This window comes from Anarrhichthys ocellatus, unplaced genomic scaffold, assembly GCF_004355925.1.
Source record: "Anarrhichthys ocellatus isolate YVR2014 unplaced genomic scaffold, GSC_Weel_1.0 scaffold3, whole genome shotgun sequence".
Taxonomy (NCBI): domain Eukaryota; kingdom Metazoa; phylum Chordata; class Actinopteri; order Perciformes; family Anarhichadidae; genus Anarrhichthys; species Anarrhichthys ocellatus.
In genome coordinates, this window is record NW_022280033.1 from 10,568,925 (window position 1) to 10,585,952 (window position 17,028).

Here is a 17,028-nt window from a genome sequence, read left to right on the forward strand (position 1 = left end):
TCTCTCTCTCTCTCTCTCTCTCTCTCTCTCTCTCTCTCTCTCTCTCTTCTGATTGGAAGGTAAGAAACCAGATGAGTAAGCCTCAAAAAAAGGACAGATAGCAAATCAATGTGCAACAATGCTCCGGCTATTTAATGTCACCTTGACTTGAAGCAGGTGCTGCTGCTCCTTATTTTCTGACTCATAAACCACATCCGACTCGATGTACGCTGAGTGGCTGTTTTGTGAACCTTCACACCACTTTTATTGGATAAAACGGTTTTATGGCCCAGCGTCTGTGTGATGCGTTAAGTCCTTAACCTTCCATGTAGAGGTTAAAGCTGCGTTCAGAGCAGGGCGGATAACATGCATTTCATGTTGAAAGAAATGTTACTGAGAAGGAGGTATCACTCACTGCAAAATCAAAAGTCTCGCATCAAGAGATTCCCTTACACAATATTGACTCCACTAATATTTGTGGGAAAGCGGTAGCAGTTCTGGCTTTTTTGCTAACTGTTATTCTTTAAATTCTGTTTGTATATTCTATGTATTATATACTCCTCTGTTACATATGTTTTATGTTCTACCATATCTACATACTTTATGTTAAAAAAACGTTTTAAATTATATTCTACAATAACAAACGTGCTATTTTTCTGTCCATAATAGCGAGGACATGCGCTCTAAATAAGCATAAAATGTCACAATTCTCCAAACAGCTTGTGACATATAATTAGTTATCTATCAACCATATGGTGACAATGTAATGTTTACCACGGCATTTTTTGAGTGCAGACAAATAAGAAGATATATCTGGGAATAAGATGGCCTCATTAATTTAATGAGCTGAAAATGTGTGACTCAGCATCAGCCATATTTATGATGAGCCAAAGATGGAGTCATACTCTCACTGTACTTCATGGTACTTCATTTGTATTAAAATCAGTAATCCATGCACTGTATGCGGATCTCTAATACTTCCACAGATCAGTAGTTCTGAGCCCGCTCTTGAATTACAGAAAAGCTGTTGGCATGTGATGAGAAATAAGATGATTTAGCTTTGTGGTTGGTGTAGTTGACAAAGATGCTAGAAGAAGACTGGTCCACCCGCTGCCAGAACACCACCACAAGTACTGTCCTGAAGAACAGCATTATCAAAAAAAACAATATGTCACACAACAGTGCTGATTGTAATTATGAACCTGCTGAACTTCCAGTTTCCGGGCTCACCTGAAGTGACATGCCTTCAATAGTTCACAAGTAGAAGAAAGAGTCGTACGGTTTCTGTGTAGAGCTGCTGCTCCTAAGTAGAATACTGCCCACTCTAAAACACACACTCGTAAACAACATATCACATTTCAAAACACTTCCTGTTTGTACCGACTGACTGAATCCATCCAGATATGTGCCATGGTCGCCAAGGGCTTGTCGTCTGTCTACCTGTAGCTGTCCACCAGTTCTCTGACCTGGGCCAGGGTGGCAGAAGGCAGAAGGACTGTTCAACAGTCCGTGATATTAAAAGAAGCCAAGTCAGCTAGTAAATGTACTCTGATCCCTCCGGGGAGCGTCAATGTCAAAAAACTTCAGGTTCACTGTTGCATCGTGTAGGGAGAACGAGGTAAGAAAAGGACGTATCACTTACCCAATGTAGCCTATTGAGGGCTGTACTGTGGGAAATCAATGAGTACAAACATTAGCACACATAAAAGGACACATCTGACTCAGTGACTTGTCTGTTTGCTCTGGTATCGAATTTAGGACCTGTGGCTTAATGCATTGATTAGTGCCTGATGCAGACTTTCAGCTTTGCTTGTCACCACAAAAAAAATTCACCTGGTAAAGACTATTTTTAAGTCCCCCCCTTTAGCTACTGAAGGCAACAAACACGGCCCCTGTGACTGTTATATTCTTAAATATTAGTTTATTATCACCTGGAATTGTGCATGCTGGCTCACTGTCTAACCCACCTGTGGTTTTACCCATTTCCTCAAGATAGGAAAGCCATTTAGAGCAGGCACGAGTAACAGAAATCCATAAGGCGCATGCGCAATGCTTGATTCCCGACAGGATGAAACATCCCCTACATCCATCTTAATCCCCAACTCTTCTATCTAAGCAGGTTTGTGGTCTGTGACCTGCTGCCACCACTTATAGTAATAAATAACCTGTAGCCTTGCATATTGCCAACCACAAATATAGGACCAAAGTAGGTAAGCATCCCAGTAATTTAGGCAACTAATGTTACATAGGCCTACTGCCAAATTTAACCAAGACACTCAACACTACTATGAAAAAAAGTCTACATTTCAACACTTTAAAATGTGTTGGGGACTCTCCAGCGTGTTTAAGTGTTCCAGTAATTGAATTGCTTCCTGGAAAGTACAGTTATTCTCCACATGTCAATAAAACTGAAAGAGAAATTAGGCCACTTGGAACAGTTGACAGGGGATTTTGACCGCTCCTGCCTTCGTCTGTTCAGTTTCTGTCAGCTTTATCTGCCCACAAGTAGCGCGGCAGACAACTGAAGAAGAAGCAGCAGGGAAACTAGCAGGCAGGAACACATATCTGCACTACTTTTTAAAAAGTCTAGATTCAAAGTATGTATGTAAATCTGAGACGCGATACAAACATTTGGTAGTTAAAAGAAAAACACCTGGCTGAAACCACTTCCTCTTTGACAGCTCGTCATAGTCACGTCATCATGTGCAGGCAGTAAAGACCTACACACACACACACGCACCGTACAAATGAATCCCTTAATTGTGCAACTACATGTATACCTTATGAACAAAAGTTAATAAAGTAAGGTCTGATGTTTATTTTAATAATTTCTACTACAGCCTTTTAGAGAAAAAACTAATAATTTTCCATATAAAAATAATAATACAGCAAATAAATTGAAAATGATACTTAGAAGTGCAGTACTTGAGTAAAGATGTGTTATTATTCCACCTCTGGTACTTGCATGTGTCACTACAGTGTGGCCAAAGTCACTATAGCCACAGCTAAAGCCTGCCACTGTACTCTCACTCAATAACTGCATACAGCTGTTCTCCACAGAGGGCCTCTGAAATGCGTGCCTGCCATATTCATAACAGTTTACCTGCACACACCCTTCCTGTCTTTGCTTAATCCACTGGTATACATTGTTTTATTGTTGCCTGCTTCCATTCAGCTGAGACGCGACAGAAGACTGGTTTATGTTACAATGATTTCCACTGGCAAAAATAGATCGGTAGATCAAAAAACATTGGCCACAGATCCTCGTCTTTGATGTTTTTGCACCGTTTGTGTGTGTGTGTGTGTGTGTGTGTGTGTGTGTGTGTGTGTGTGTGTGTGTGTGTGTGCACTGCTATCCTTGATTGGAGTTTTGGCACTGATTTCAAAGACCTTATCAGATGAAGGTTAGCATTGTGCATGTTTGATGAATAGCCACTCTGAATGCATTATGCTGTTTACGTCCCTGTTCCTGTCAGTGTTACTGGGAGGACTGCTAAGAATCTGTGTGTCCAGACTAATAGCACTAATGGCCACTCATGTATTCCAAATACTATGATACTTCAGGCTGCCATGTCAGCCACTTCTCACATCCACCACTGGACTGACAGGACAGTTTCACATGCTGTAAGCTGTGCAAATGTATTGGGACAATGTCAATACTATTCATCAGAGGCCTGAGTTACAGAGGAAAGCTCCTCCCTCAGCTGATGTATATCAACAGTGATGTTCAGTGCATTCCAGGAGTTATTCAGCGATGTCGTGTTTTCTTACGTCCAATTTATTTTTGTGAGTTTTTGGGATCTTCTTTATTTTAAATGATCACTTTCACCCCACCCTCTCGTTGGCTATATTGACCCTGTTTGATTATTCAGTCTTGGTGCAGGTAATGCTGGGCAGTAATGCATGCTGGGTAGGAAAATGTGTGTGAAAGAAACAGAGAGAGGGAGAGCAAGAGAGTGCCCACTGTAACTCTAATAGTAGATCTAAACACTGACTAAAGCACACAAACAACAGCTGCACAACAGCTGACAGTTTCCCATGCATTGAAAACACACACACACACACACACACACACACACACACACACACACGCACTACAGACTCATGTCCTGCTGCAAGCAGGGGCGTGTTGTACTCATACATATACAGCTCAACCCACCTGCCACAACAGAGCACAGCTGTCAAGTGCATCACCCTGTACCCTATATGTAACCTCACTGAGAACAAACACACACACACACATATGCAGAGCCCACTTTTGCATGTATACTGTGTGAGGAACCACACAGTAACTGACTGATTGTGCTCTGACACCTGAGCACACATTCGCTCACACAACAGGATTCGACTGCATGTTGGTGCTTATCCATAGATTGATAAATTACTACGAGACTGAGTCATGAACTGTAGTGGACATTCAAAATATTGCTGAAGAAATCATTGCTGAGTTTCAAAACAAAATAAGAGTCTCTACCATTTAAATCCTTGATTTTTAGAGTTTAAAATGACAATGTATAAACATGCAGCTATGAATGAAATTATTTATATGGATTAAATTAATGGTATGGCCTCCTTCAGGATATCTACTGTATGTTTTATTAATAACACACACAGAAGGAACAGTGCTCAAGGGGAATGCTAATAGGCTTTCACTCTCTCTCTCTGTCACACACACACACACACACACACACACTAAATGTCAGATTCATGCCACACTGTAACTAAACCTCAGCTCCTCCTACTCTGCCGCGTGCATTCGCCGCTAAAGGTGGCCGAGCTCTTTGGAGAGAATATCAGAAATATATGTGTTCACACAGAAAAAAAACACACAACAGACGGACCGGACAAGAGAAAAGGAGAACGTAACAAGAGGGCAGAACACTTCATAACCCATAAATAAGTGATGTGCCACACTCTGCATTTCCCCCTCCCCTCTCCAACCATTCCTCCCTTTCTCCTCTCCTCCCTCTAAGCCCTCCACCCCGCCCCTCAGCTCGCTCCATCTATCTCACCGTCTAGCTGGGGGGGGGGGGGGGGAGGGGAATGATGAAAGGAGTATGAGTGACAGATAAGTAGATGACTATGCTGTCCCAGCCCTCATTAAAACTCTTCGCTTATATCATCCTCCTCCTCCTCCGCGTCGAGCCCCAGCAAATTATACCCCGGGAGACGAAGAGAGAGAGAGAGGTGAGGGGAGGGAGGTGCTGCTCATCAGTTATTCCTGTTTTCTGACCTAACTTGACAATGAGCACCAATAACGAGACAAAGAGGGATGAGACAGAGATTCTGCCAGAGACCAGGATGTTGACAAGGAAGTGAACTGCCCTAAATTGGCAGATAATGGGCCTTCTGTGGCCTGGCCTGTAACAAATCATTGTCCAAACCTCCTCCACCGTGTTCTGAGATTCCTCTGAATGCAGTATTTCTCAAACATGTGGTCACCCAGTGTCTTTTCTTTCCTCATTTACACGTCTTTGAGCCTATGAATAGCTTGTGGGTGAACTGCAGGGTGGGATGCACTACAATAACGGCTATTCTTATTTTACGGGAGGCTCTGACATTTCAACTGTAACCCAGAGAGTTAAACTGTAAAACCTCTTAACCGAAACAAATCACACAATGTGTGCCTCAGTATAATCTGACCTCTGTGTCACTGTTTAAAGTTTAAACTATAATCATAGATAAAAGCCCACAAGATCACATTAAACTGTGTGAACCCATGCTTACAATACAACAAAAGGTTAAAGTAATATGCTTGTTTATTTCATATTTTCCACTGATTTTGGTTTATTCATAATCTTGTATAAAAATTCATGAAAAACCTGACAAGCATTTGAAGTCCAGTGTGTTTCTAAAGCCACATGGACTTTGGAGTGCATGGAGAGGCTCCCTGCATGCTTTCGGCCGCAAACAGGAAATAATCAAGAGCTAGGAACTTGCAAGTACAATAAGAGCGTGTTAACAGTCTTTTTAGGCACTGAAGTCTCTGGAGTCCCATGTCAGGACTCGTGATGAAGGATATGTTATTTATTTTGTTCACTGCCTGAAAGGATTTAAGACTACATTATTCACATTAGCACTTCCAGTCAAATTGAAACAGAAAATAAATAAAATACAACCGTGTCGTCAAATTACAGCATGACTACCGCCACTGTGATTCAAGAAGTAAACCGGGCTACCGACATTAACAGGGCATGGTTTCCCAAAACGGGGTCGAGTAAATGTCAAAGTAATCTAACCATGATGGCGGGTTGGAGACGCAAACTGATAACATATCTCTCCATAACGGAAAGTAACAAAAAGCAAACATGGAAATTGATGATAATTCTGATTTCATGAGAACGGTACAAATGCTGATTGTGGTTTACTACTTGGTCCCATAATGCTTGGTTGAAGACTGGCCGTACAGCCCGTAGAAGTCAGGGTGCCTGGCTGTCTGTGAGGCTTCCATCATTCCCCTCATGGGAAAATGCTGCAGCGGCTGGCTTGTAGGTAGCGGGGCATGTGGGGGAAACTCCTGAGAGGTCATGGAGGGGAAGGAGTCCGGCGCTGGGTACGGAGGCCGGGCACGAGCAGCGGGGGCCCTGGAGCAGCAGCAGTTATTCAGAGTGCACATCAGTACTTTCCTCCCTTCGTACATGGCTTGTTGCGAGGCACCTCCACCGGGGTAATGGGAGGGGGAGAATATGGTCCCTGAGTGGTGGCTGCTGGACCCTAGACCCACCATGTGATGGGCTGCAGTGTCTAGGAGTCGGCCATGGCCGGGCCCAACGTGGGGATTCTGGGAGAGGCCTTCAGAGGAATACATGGATGAGGCGTGATGGGTCTGATCAGCCAGGAAGGTTTTTTTGCTGCTGTAGAGCAACGGTGGAGGATCCTGGGAGGTGGAGTTGTTACTCTCCAGGAAAGCCATGCCATATTTCCTCTTCTGTAGTCCTGAAGCCGTCCCCATGTGAGAGCCAGCAGAGCTGCTGTGTGACTGGACGATCTCAAGAATGGGCGCCTCATTGAACGGTTCTGAGAATGGCAGAAAACAAAACAATAGTTCATTCTGACTATAATATATCCCAGAGATTGATATTTTAAATACACTTTTCCCTCATCTCTAGTTACTCGTTCCAATTGTTTCTTACCTTCCAGCATCTTTCGTATGTTCTTTTCTCTCGTCGAAAGTTCAGACAGCAAATGATGAGAATTGAGCTGGCCCACTCGGAGTGGAGGGATAGTACTGCTCAGGTGCGTGTTTGACCTAAAAAAAAAAAAACAGAGACACATATAATATACTGTGGACCAGATTCAGTAAGCCGTTTGCACCCCTTGCTTGAGATGCATTCTGCACCTTGAGGCTGGCGTTTCACTTGACTGGAAGACTGGACGCATACTTTGCTTGTCATATGACATATAGCTACATGCATCAGTGAAGTATACGTCTCTCCTTTATGAATACACATTGTGAGTAGGATTGAATGAATAATAATAACAAAGCTATATGAAAAATGAATTGTGGTTAAGAAGAGAATATGTGTCTATCTATCCAATGCTCTAACCTCAGTGACAGCAGAATGAGGGTCAGTGCACCAAAAGAAATGTGCATGAAAGGTAGCAGTAAAGTGACATGGAATAGAAGGAGAAATGCTTACCTGTCCATTAGCAGCTGATACGGTTTTGTGTTCTGAAAAAGACATTAAGATGCACACAGGTCATTCAGAGCCACCATCTGCCTTAAACAAACAGCTACCATAGCAGAACACATTCATTGGTGTGTGACAGTGACATTGCTTTTGTGTTCTTGAGAGCACAACATTTGATTCTGTGGCTGCAAACACTGTGTGTGTGTGTGTGTGTGTGTGTGTGTGTGTGTGTGTGTGTGTGTGTGTGTGTGTGTGTGTGTGTACAGACACGAGCGCCATTTGTACCTTCATGAAGTTAATGCCGTCTGCTCTTTTGAAGAACGTTTGTACGAAGCTCAGGAGTTTTTCTGCTTCCTGGCGCTTCTCGTTGAGCTGCAAGACCTGCTGGGAGTTTTTCCTCACATACGTGTTGTAGGTGCTCTCCAGCATCTGCATGGTTTCAGCCTGGTTGGCTTCTAGCAGCGCATGCATCCTCTGATACTGGGCTCTCGCTCGCTCCTTCAGTTCAGACACTGCATCCTGTGGAGGATGGGGGGGGGACATGTTGATCTGCAAACACATACACTTGCACCAAATAGAAGGTACGCCCCCTCATTTGCATGTCAAAATGAATTTACTAGCAATGGCTGAATAGTAAAAAAAGTCATCACTTTTGATGTCACCGCTCTCTCTCTCTAATCTGTCCCATACGAGACCGCTGAAAGTGCAATATTAAGTGCAAACTTTTACATACAACTTTGCCTTTTTACCAATTATTTCTTCAATGTCTTAACATAAGCATCTACAGTATACTACATACATTACAATTAACACCATTCAGCTTCAATACACAGGAATTAATTGATGTGTTTAGTTACTGGAGGTTCAAATATTCTTTCCTTCTTACTTCATTTTGTGAAATCGGTGCTTTTTGAAGCGGAAAAGTCATTTGCAAAATGCATTTTCCACCCCAAAGCACCAGCCATTCAAAGCTGCAGATAAATTACATTTTCTCTTCATTTTTGCAACAGTGAACAAAAGGTACAGAGTCATTTCATTACAGCAGCGTGTGGACGAAATGATAGCACCAAGCCCGCACAATGACAAAGAACCGAGGACCGCGCACTGATAATGTTCATGAGACGTGTGCGCCGTGCTCTACCTTCATCAGGGTCTTGTCTGACTCCAGCTTGGTCAGCTGCTCATCGATGTTCTGAACACGACCATCCAGTCTGCCTTGCTGCCTCATCAGCATGGCCTGTTGAGAGACATAGTGACATACAAGTAGATGGATTAGACAGATGAACCACAACAGGACACACCACAAATATCAAATACTAACTTTCTTTTGTACCTCAGCAGACCTGGCTGCTATTCACGAGTCACTAAGACAAGCTCCACATTTGTCGATGAGGAAAGCAGCAGAAAATGCTAACGCAATTGCACAAATCCATCTCTGATTTCATCTAGGTTTGTCTGGTACCCTGCTACGTCAAGTGGAGTCCATTGTTGGGACCAGCCTACTTCCTGCATGGACTCAGTGAGAGTGCAAAAACAGCCAAAGGCCGGTCAAAGAGCCCGTAAACATAATGCTTCTCCATTTACCGCAGGAGATGGAAATCAATCTACTGTCACAGGCTGACAGCTAACTAGGAACAGGGGGGAGGGCAGGTACGCTTTTTTTTTTTTAATGAACTGCTTCTGCATGGGAAAGGCACCATGCCCAAATAAGTGAAAACCTGCTGTCATGGCAACAAAGCCTTGTGTATGTATTTATATGTGAAAGCTAATGTGTATGTGAGGGAGCAGAAAGCAGGGGGTGTCTCACTACCCCTCTCCGCTTTCTCATTTTGCCACATGCATTGCTCCCATTGTTTGCACTGGCCTCTGTGTCAGTGACAGATTGTCATGTCTGTGTGCATAATGCCGAGGTCGGCTCTCTCTCTCTCTCCCTCACCCTCCGCATGAGTGTGCATGGGAGAAAGAAAAGGGAACGGGAGGGAAGAAGTGCTATCGGGCTCCGCTCGCACATGCCAAGAACGGACAGAATGAAAGCGAGAAAGACATACAAATAGGAGGGTGAAACCAACAGAGGGAAAGTTTGAATCAAAAAAGAGAGATGGGGAGAGCGAGGACATTCCTGCGGTCTCTAGTGAGCGAGTTTCAGGGTAGCTACGTTGTGGTATCACAGCAACAGCCCTCTTCAGCTGCTTACAACACTCATGGAGTCTTATGTACAACAACTGGCCGGCAACTATACTAAACCGGAGAGAACACTTCCAACAGTCCCTCTAGTTTCTAAAACAAAAAGACGCTGAATGACATTAAATACTAGCCAACATGTATTACTACTCACGCTTTTGCTTGTTTGCATATTCCCTATTTCCACCTGGGTAACAGCAGAAATCTTTCAGTCTCTTCCAGTTTACATGGTTCACAATTTTAGGCCACTTTGAATGTGACGAGCACTTTGGACTATAGACAGATGATGCACTAACAAAAGGAAAGACCACATGAAGGGATTCTTTTGGCCGCTCTAGCTAGGTTCCCACTACAGACTTGCTGTCTTGTGATCGGATGTCTTGAAGTTGTTGTGATTTTTTTTTTATACTGTATAACTGACCGGCGACACACTACAAGACCTTTCACCAGGAGGAGTCCCTGATGAGGTCTCCAAACTACGTCTTATCACGAAAAACACACGCGAGAAGTGACACGGGTGTAGCCATGCTTGTTGATGTTGACATAATAACCCGTTTCCACATGTCTTTGCTATTCACCCTGTGTAGATCAGTCCCCGTTACGTTTATTCATCCGACACCCTATGTGCAACAACAACCGACAATGCAACACAGAGGAAGGCTACAGGCGAGGCAACCCCTCCGCCAGGTTTCCCCCTCAACCGGTGTCCTGCACTCTCATTGGCTGTAGCTCCCGGTCACACACACACATGGCGCTCTATTGCCGATGTGCGAGCGCAGAGCAAGCGCAGATTTGTCTCCGATCTGGGGTCATCGGGACTACAGTTGTGCAGTGTGAACTAGGCATTAGGGACAGCGGAACAACCTGTAAACACAACATTGACATTTTATTACCTTATACAATTGTTGCCGAATGTGTTAGCAAACAGTAGCGTAGTTACACATCCAGGAGACTCGGACCAACATTCAAATAATATGGCCACCCAACAAATGTAGGTCCGAAACTCAATCTCCTTTCAGCACCGTTTTTGGTCTCCACCAACCCCGATCAGCTAAATGCTCCCTCGAGGTTAGCTAGTCCCTGGCTGAGTGTCCAACTTCTGAATTCATGGTATATATGGTATCACTTTCCGTCTACAATCCCACAATGCAATGCATCGTGAGTAAACTACTGAGTGTCTATTATAACGGGGAGTAGTGAATAAGTGACACGGCCTCTAACTGCGTTAGCTACCTTTGATGTTGGCTAGTCGCTAAGTTTTCAGTCCACTATTTACATCCCTGTAGCAGTGTTGACAGGACATTAAAGGAGGTCTCACTGGAAAAATAAAGAACGCATTTTACTTTATGGTAGAAAGGCCGATACAGTGTGAGCACAAGAGATGGGGAACAACCGGAGATGTTGAAGCAAGCCCAACATTAAGACGATCACATGAGCAAGTTATGTTTGATAAATGGTTGCCAATTTCCCCATGGCACATCCAGTTCTACTTAATAGATCAATGAGGTGGAGTTAAAAAAAAAAAAAAAAAAAAAAGCAGCAATGTGTTTTAATATATAAGCATTCATCGTGTTTGTCAAGCCTTAAAGATACACACAAGTAGACATCCTTTAGATTTGCTAAGTAGCTACCGTTAGCAGCTTAAGTTAAATGCAATTACTTTTGTGCACCTAAAGGAGCGGTGACATGGGTATCATCTTATTGAAAAGTGTGTGTGTGTGGTCCCTAATCGTGTGTCACACACTCATGACACATCCCGAACCTGTACTACGTTTCCAAACTACAGCTCGCTTGTACAGTCAGTTTAAGGTGAAGAGTCCTCTTCAAACAACCGACATGAACGCCTGAATCTGCCCTTTAAACTCACATGCCACTTAGTTCCTTGGCTGCGTTTCTTGTCTCATCCAGTTTTTCATGTATTGTGTGCGCAATACTTTTCAGACAGCACACTCGTATGAATAATAACTGTCCTCACAAGTACATAAAGTCTCAGCGGCATGTCATACCTTCCGTGTAACTACTGTTTCTACAAAAACAGGAAAGACCACTTTGTTGGGTTAGGGTTAGTTTTCCATCGTAAACGGTGCGTGCACTGCTTTATGTGACGTGGCCTCACATAATGGCAACAGCTTTTCTGTGCCTGGATGCTTCTAGTCAACAACTGCGTCTTCCTCATTTTGCCATGTTTCCTCCAATTCCCTTTTTTCTGGTCTTGTGTGCTTGAAATAGCACAAGGGGACAGGAGGGAACTGTCTGGTGGCTGATCTCTCTGTCGCAGTGTGAAAGTCTACCTTTATCAAGATTAAATCCACCAGTGATCACTTTCCCCCACTGTCCTATTTAGGCACCCAGACACCCGCGGGTTGCCAGGAAGCTCATGTTTAAATGAAGAGCCTCGGGCTCAATGAACAGAGAGCCTCTTTCACAATCGACTGACAACTATTCCCCACGTCTGATGTCAATGGACTGCCCTCAGCATTCTGGGTAACTGACTCACTCCAGCCCAGATACAAGAAAACTGCAGACGGCAGAGCTTCCATGAGCGATGGCTTCCTGCTGTGGTGCCGGAGAAAAACCAAGGTGAGGCTGAGTGGGAGGGCTCCACCTCCGCCTGTCCCAGGGCCAACATTACTATTATATTACTCTTCCTTTCTCGTCTCCAAATTACCAGCGAGCCTTGCAAAAGGTTACTGTAAAAGTCTCCATTGAGAGGCAAAGATATGAACATAGCTACATTGGTTTTTCCCTTTTTGTTTATCCCAAAAGCAACAAGAGTGCTGCCAGGGGAATTTAAAATCCTTTTACCAAAATAGACCACAGCTCCGTCAAGGAGAACGACCTCTTAGTAAGAGCTGAAGAGAAGCCACTTTGGCCTCAAATTACTTGAAGAAATGGACCGGCGTACAAGAAGCCTAACTCTTTGGCTATTGCCACATTTATCAGTATGAGAGTGCACTCTGTGACTAAAGGCCCAAGCACGGACCGTGATAATCTGAGAAGAGACAGAAGCTCTGACTCCTGGATATCTCCATTTACCCTGCGAACATACAGTTGTCAAAGAACAGAAAGATGTGTGTGTGTGTGGAGTGCAGCTGTGGAAAGGGCTGAACAGACATCTTTTGTCCCAATTATAGCTCCGGAGCAACAGTTTTCACCAAATATTTCGAAACGATTTCGAACTTTGTGAGCCACACGCCGGAAAGAAGTGCGCCTGTAACTTTCCCAACTGGAATAACACAATCACCAAACGTATTAAGGCCGCAACACGGCAGATGCTAAATCTGACTCTCACTTCCACCCCTTCGCCGACAGAGAAGAAATGTGCATGAGGCTGAGTGGGTGGCTGTGTTTTCTTTTTTACACCTTGCCACTTACATTAGGCTTGTGAAAAGAGAGTGAACTGAAATGATGTATAGAACTAAAAAGGAAAATACAGGAGTGGACGGCAGCCATGACACCCTGGCCTTACGCGAGACACCGCATTCCTCCTGGCATCCTGAGGTCAACCCCTGCCGAGGCAGTTCACTATTCACACTAACACGTCCGCACATTACCCGCATTTTCTTCTCAAAACCAGCGTGTCAGTTACTTCACCAGCCTCTATAGCCGTACCAGTATGCAGCTCCCCCCTCTGAACAAGTCCTGAAACTGATCGGGGAAGTTAACATAACACAACTACAGGAGGATCCACCCCCGCTGCACAGGGGTCATCATTTCCGGTGGATGCAGATTGCATCACAGCACTTACCCGAGGGCACAGGGCGGCTAATGTGAAGGCGTGGCAGTGTGGAATGGGTGGTTTGATCAAGGTTAAAAGCTGTATGGGACGTATGCCTGCATGTGGGTACGTGTGTGTGTGTGTGTGTGTGTGTGTGTGCTATCATCTACCCTGAGGGGTCGGCTTTCACCTGTCCGGTCCTCTCACGTCAGATAAGAATAAAAGGCAAAGAGAAAAGGACTGGTGAACTGAAAGAAAGGTCTGCTTCCTTCAAATTAAAATCCATGGAAGAAAGTGCTTCTATCAAAATCTTTTGACTGTCACCTGCCTGTCACCGGATAGTTTCGAGCGAACGGGTCGAGTGAGAGAGAGTATGTGTGGGAGCGATTTATGTACCTGCATTTGTATGCGTTGCGTGTCCACATCGCACACTGTGTGTCTTTGGTTAGTGCAGTGAGAGATGCAGCAGAACGGACACAGAGCCACCTGCTCCTCCTCACAGTGGAGCAGCCTGTACTCCTCATGACTGGGACAGGTCCAAGCGCTCAGCTCCTCGGCGTCGACGAGCAGGTGTCCCGGGGCCGCACACGGCTGCTGGAGGTGCGTCTGGATATGGGTTTGGCAGCAGGGCTCCTTGCAGCGCAGGCAGACTTTCCGCACGGGCAGCGGGGGCCCTCGTCTGCAGAGGACACAGTGCAGCACGGCGGGGACTTTGTCGGTGTTCAGCGAGTTGAAGCGCTTCACTATGTTGGCGAGCTTGAAGTTCTTCTCCAGCGCGGGCTTCTGCTCGTAGTCGTGGTTGCACTCGGGACAGCGGACCGCGGCGCTGTCTTTGGCCCAGGCCTCAGAGATGCAGCCCTTGCAGAAGTTGTGCTTGCATGGCAGCTGGATGGGCTCATCAAAAACATTCAGGCAGATGGGACACAGAAGCTCCTCTTCGAAGCAGTTTTTCCAACTTTCATCCATGACTTCAGCCGGATCCAAACTGCTGATGTGTGACTGAAAAGAGCAAGACTGAGAATTAATTTCTAAATATGGATTACTGGGCGTTATTTCCTATGAATACATAAAGAAATACCCTTATTAAAATTAAGCCTACCACAGTCTTATTACGTCTAGTACAAAATGGCAAAGGACGATGTGTGCCGAGCACCCACAGCACTAATTATTTTGAGGGTAAATGCGCATGAGGAGTAACAGTAGCCTCCAACAATGAGCAAACGGAGCTTTAGCAGGGCGACGACTGGCTTACAAGAAACGGGTCACGTTAAGTCAAGTGTCCTACGAAGTGCGACCACAGTGAAACTTCGACAACACATCTCTAAACTGTTGTCACGGTCCAACAATTACATGCAACGACAATGTAACAATCGGCTCGTGAACTCTCGTTTTGGAGAATTCGCGACAGGACGGTACAAGCCGAAAGCAAGTGACAACTTGCTACAGAATAACACTGGAAATAGGGCTGATAAAATGTCACTGGGCTACACTGACATTTTGTTTTTACGCGAAGAGGATCTTTCCTATCGTCAACACAGCTCCACGGTAGTCTAACGAGACGTGTTAGATGCGTTATTGTAGAATTAAAGCAACGTTACCAACTATTTATTCCCCATGTCGTCGGCAGACTCCGGTGCACCTATAACGCCGAGCTTCGCATCCAGCCCGCGGTGAGATCGAGCTCCTCCGGGTAGATTCCAGACGTGTGTCCGACGTACCAACGTCGGGGTTTGATACGATGTTTATCCGGCTGGTTTCGCTTTCCCGTCAACTCTTTGACTAATATTTAATGGTAAGTGCGTACAGACGGTGACTCGTCGGCCGGTAGGGAGCTCAGTGCTTCCACACCGACTGCCCCCCCTCCTCCTCCTCCTCTTCCTCCTCCTCCTCCTCTTCCTCCGACAACGTGACCCGTCACAGAGCCGACACAGAGACGGGGAGGAGCCGAGAGGAGGAAGGCGAAGGGAACAAGGCCACAGCAAACTCTACCGGAGAGACTGGAGATGACCGGGAGACATTTGTGTGACCCGTCATTCTTTGCACCACGGGTTTCTGAAGTGGAGTCCTGGGCTGGGCCGGGACAGTGGCCCCCAGGGGCCCAAAAGAGGGTAGGTGCACGAGGGGAAAGATTGTGGACGCTTTTCTTTCGGGTCGGTAAAAGTGTATTTGGTTGTAACTAAAAGCTTGATCAATGTATATTACAGTTGTGTTAATGGTTAAATAACGCTTTATAGATCAGTTATAAGCCATTCATAAAAACAACTTTGAGGGGCCATGGTCTATATTTATAACTATTTAATTGCCATAAAGAATAAATCAACACAAGTCAAACGGATTTTTCACAACCTTTCAACTAAAACTTGCTTTTATTACGGACTTCTATTGGCTTCTACCGATGAAACATGAATAAATTGTTGATTAAAAAACAATAATGCATTAAGATACTATTCTAAAACATGCCATATTATTCTCATTTTATTAATAATTAAATAATCACCATTATATGATTATATGCCTTAATAGGAACATAAACACAATAGTGTAATCCAGTGTCTCAACATACTAAACTTTATGCACAGCCATGGTGACATTGCATGTTACCATGGCTGTGTGTTTGTGCGTAAAACACATGGATAAAAGCATTCACACACATCTTTAAATAAAATAAGCTCCTCTGTAATTCTGCATTAGTGTTCCAGCTTTATTTATGTAAATACTTACATGCTTTAATGCACTTGGGATTACAATCAGGCAGTTCAGTCATAAGATAGTAATAACAAAATACCATGTCAACGATGTCTGAACTTCACGTCACTCTGAATAGAAAAAGACAAACAAACACAAGATGTTGTATAAGAGTACATATCTGTAGTAGAAGCAGTCATATCTGTTTTTGTGTTGAAATGGAATGCAATGACAGAAAAAGAGCGAACGCAGCGGCCTTGATTTAATGTGACTTCTCTTCAACAGCCGAGGAGCTTTAGGCAGCATCAAGAGAAGACGTGGTCCTTTCCTACACAAGGCACTGAGGAATATTACCACAACTCATCATCAGCAGGTCCTACTGATGAAACAAAACTCATATTTATGTGGCCACCGGAGACAACACTGATCACAGATTCCTCGTGTCTGAACATTTCCAACGGACTTCTGAAGTTATGATTTAATTTCATAACTTCAGACGATCATGATGCGCAAATAAAAAAAAAATATACAGGAGTCATGTTCTTGGCACAGGGGTGAAGAGGTGGTTATACCTGCAGCATTTGCCAGATAAGAAAATAAGCCAGACGCTTGTTTGATTATTCCAGACAAACTGTGAATATCAATCAATCATAGCTCAGCCTGACATTTCATTATTATAGAATCGGGACACATTTGACACAGACTGTATTGGCAACGGACTGCCAACAGTTAAAACTTTGGTATGACCACAAACACACAAGAGAAAAATGTCCAGCATTTGTAAATAACACACACACACACACACACACACACACACACACACACACACACACA

General features: G+C 44.4%; 1 protein-coding gene across 3 annotated transcripts; it reads right to left on the reverse strand.

The window, feature by feature from the left end:
* Positions 1 to 5,720: 5,720 nt before the first annotated feature.
* LOC116400102 (E3 ubiquitin-protein ligase TRIM8-like) lies at positions 5,721 to 17,012 on the reverse strand. 3 transcript variants are annotated; one of them, XM_031877764.1, is made up of 7 exons: positions 16,295 to 17,012; positions 13,906 to 14,508; positions 8,752 to 8,847; positions 7,896 to 8,129; positions 7,620 to 7,651; positions 7,113 to 7,228; positions 5,721 to 6,996 (listed from the first exon to the last, which is right to left on the reverse strand). In XM_031877764.1, the coding sequence occupies exons 1-7, from the start codon at positions 16,295 to 16,297 to the stop codon at positions 6,347 to 6,349; spliced, it is 1,734 nt and encodes a 577-aa protein (XP_031733624.1). In that variant the 5' UTR covers positions 16,298 to 17,012; the 3' UTR covers positions 5,721 to 6,346. The 3 variants fall into 3 exon arrangements, with proteins under 3 accessions (XP_031733624.1, XP_031733635.1, XP_031733627.1); XM_031877775.1 differs by lacking the exon at positions 16,295 to 17,012 and adding an exon at positions 15,112 to 15,401; XM_031877767.1 differs by lacking the exon at positions 16,295 to 17,012 and adding an exon at positions 15,108 to 15,400.
* Between the last annotated feature and the right edge of the window lie 16 nt (positions 17,013 to 17,028).

What these genes read in the sequence shown, in the direction of transcription:
- LOC116400102 (XM_031877764.1), bottom strand. An exon ending in CGCAACGCATACAAATGCAG is followed by an intron (nt 8,848 to 13,905) that starts GTACATAAATCG and finishes GTCTCTCAACAG; the next exon opens with GCCATGCTGATGAGGCAGCA. An exon ending in CAGACAAGACCCTGATGAAG is followed by an intron (nt 8,130 to 8,751) that starts GTAGAGCACGGC and finishes CATCCTCCACAG; the next exon opens with GATGCAGTGTCTGAACTGAA.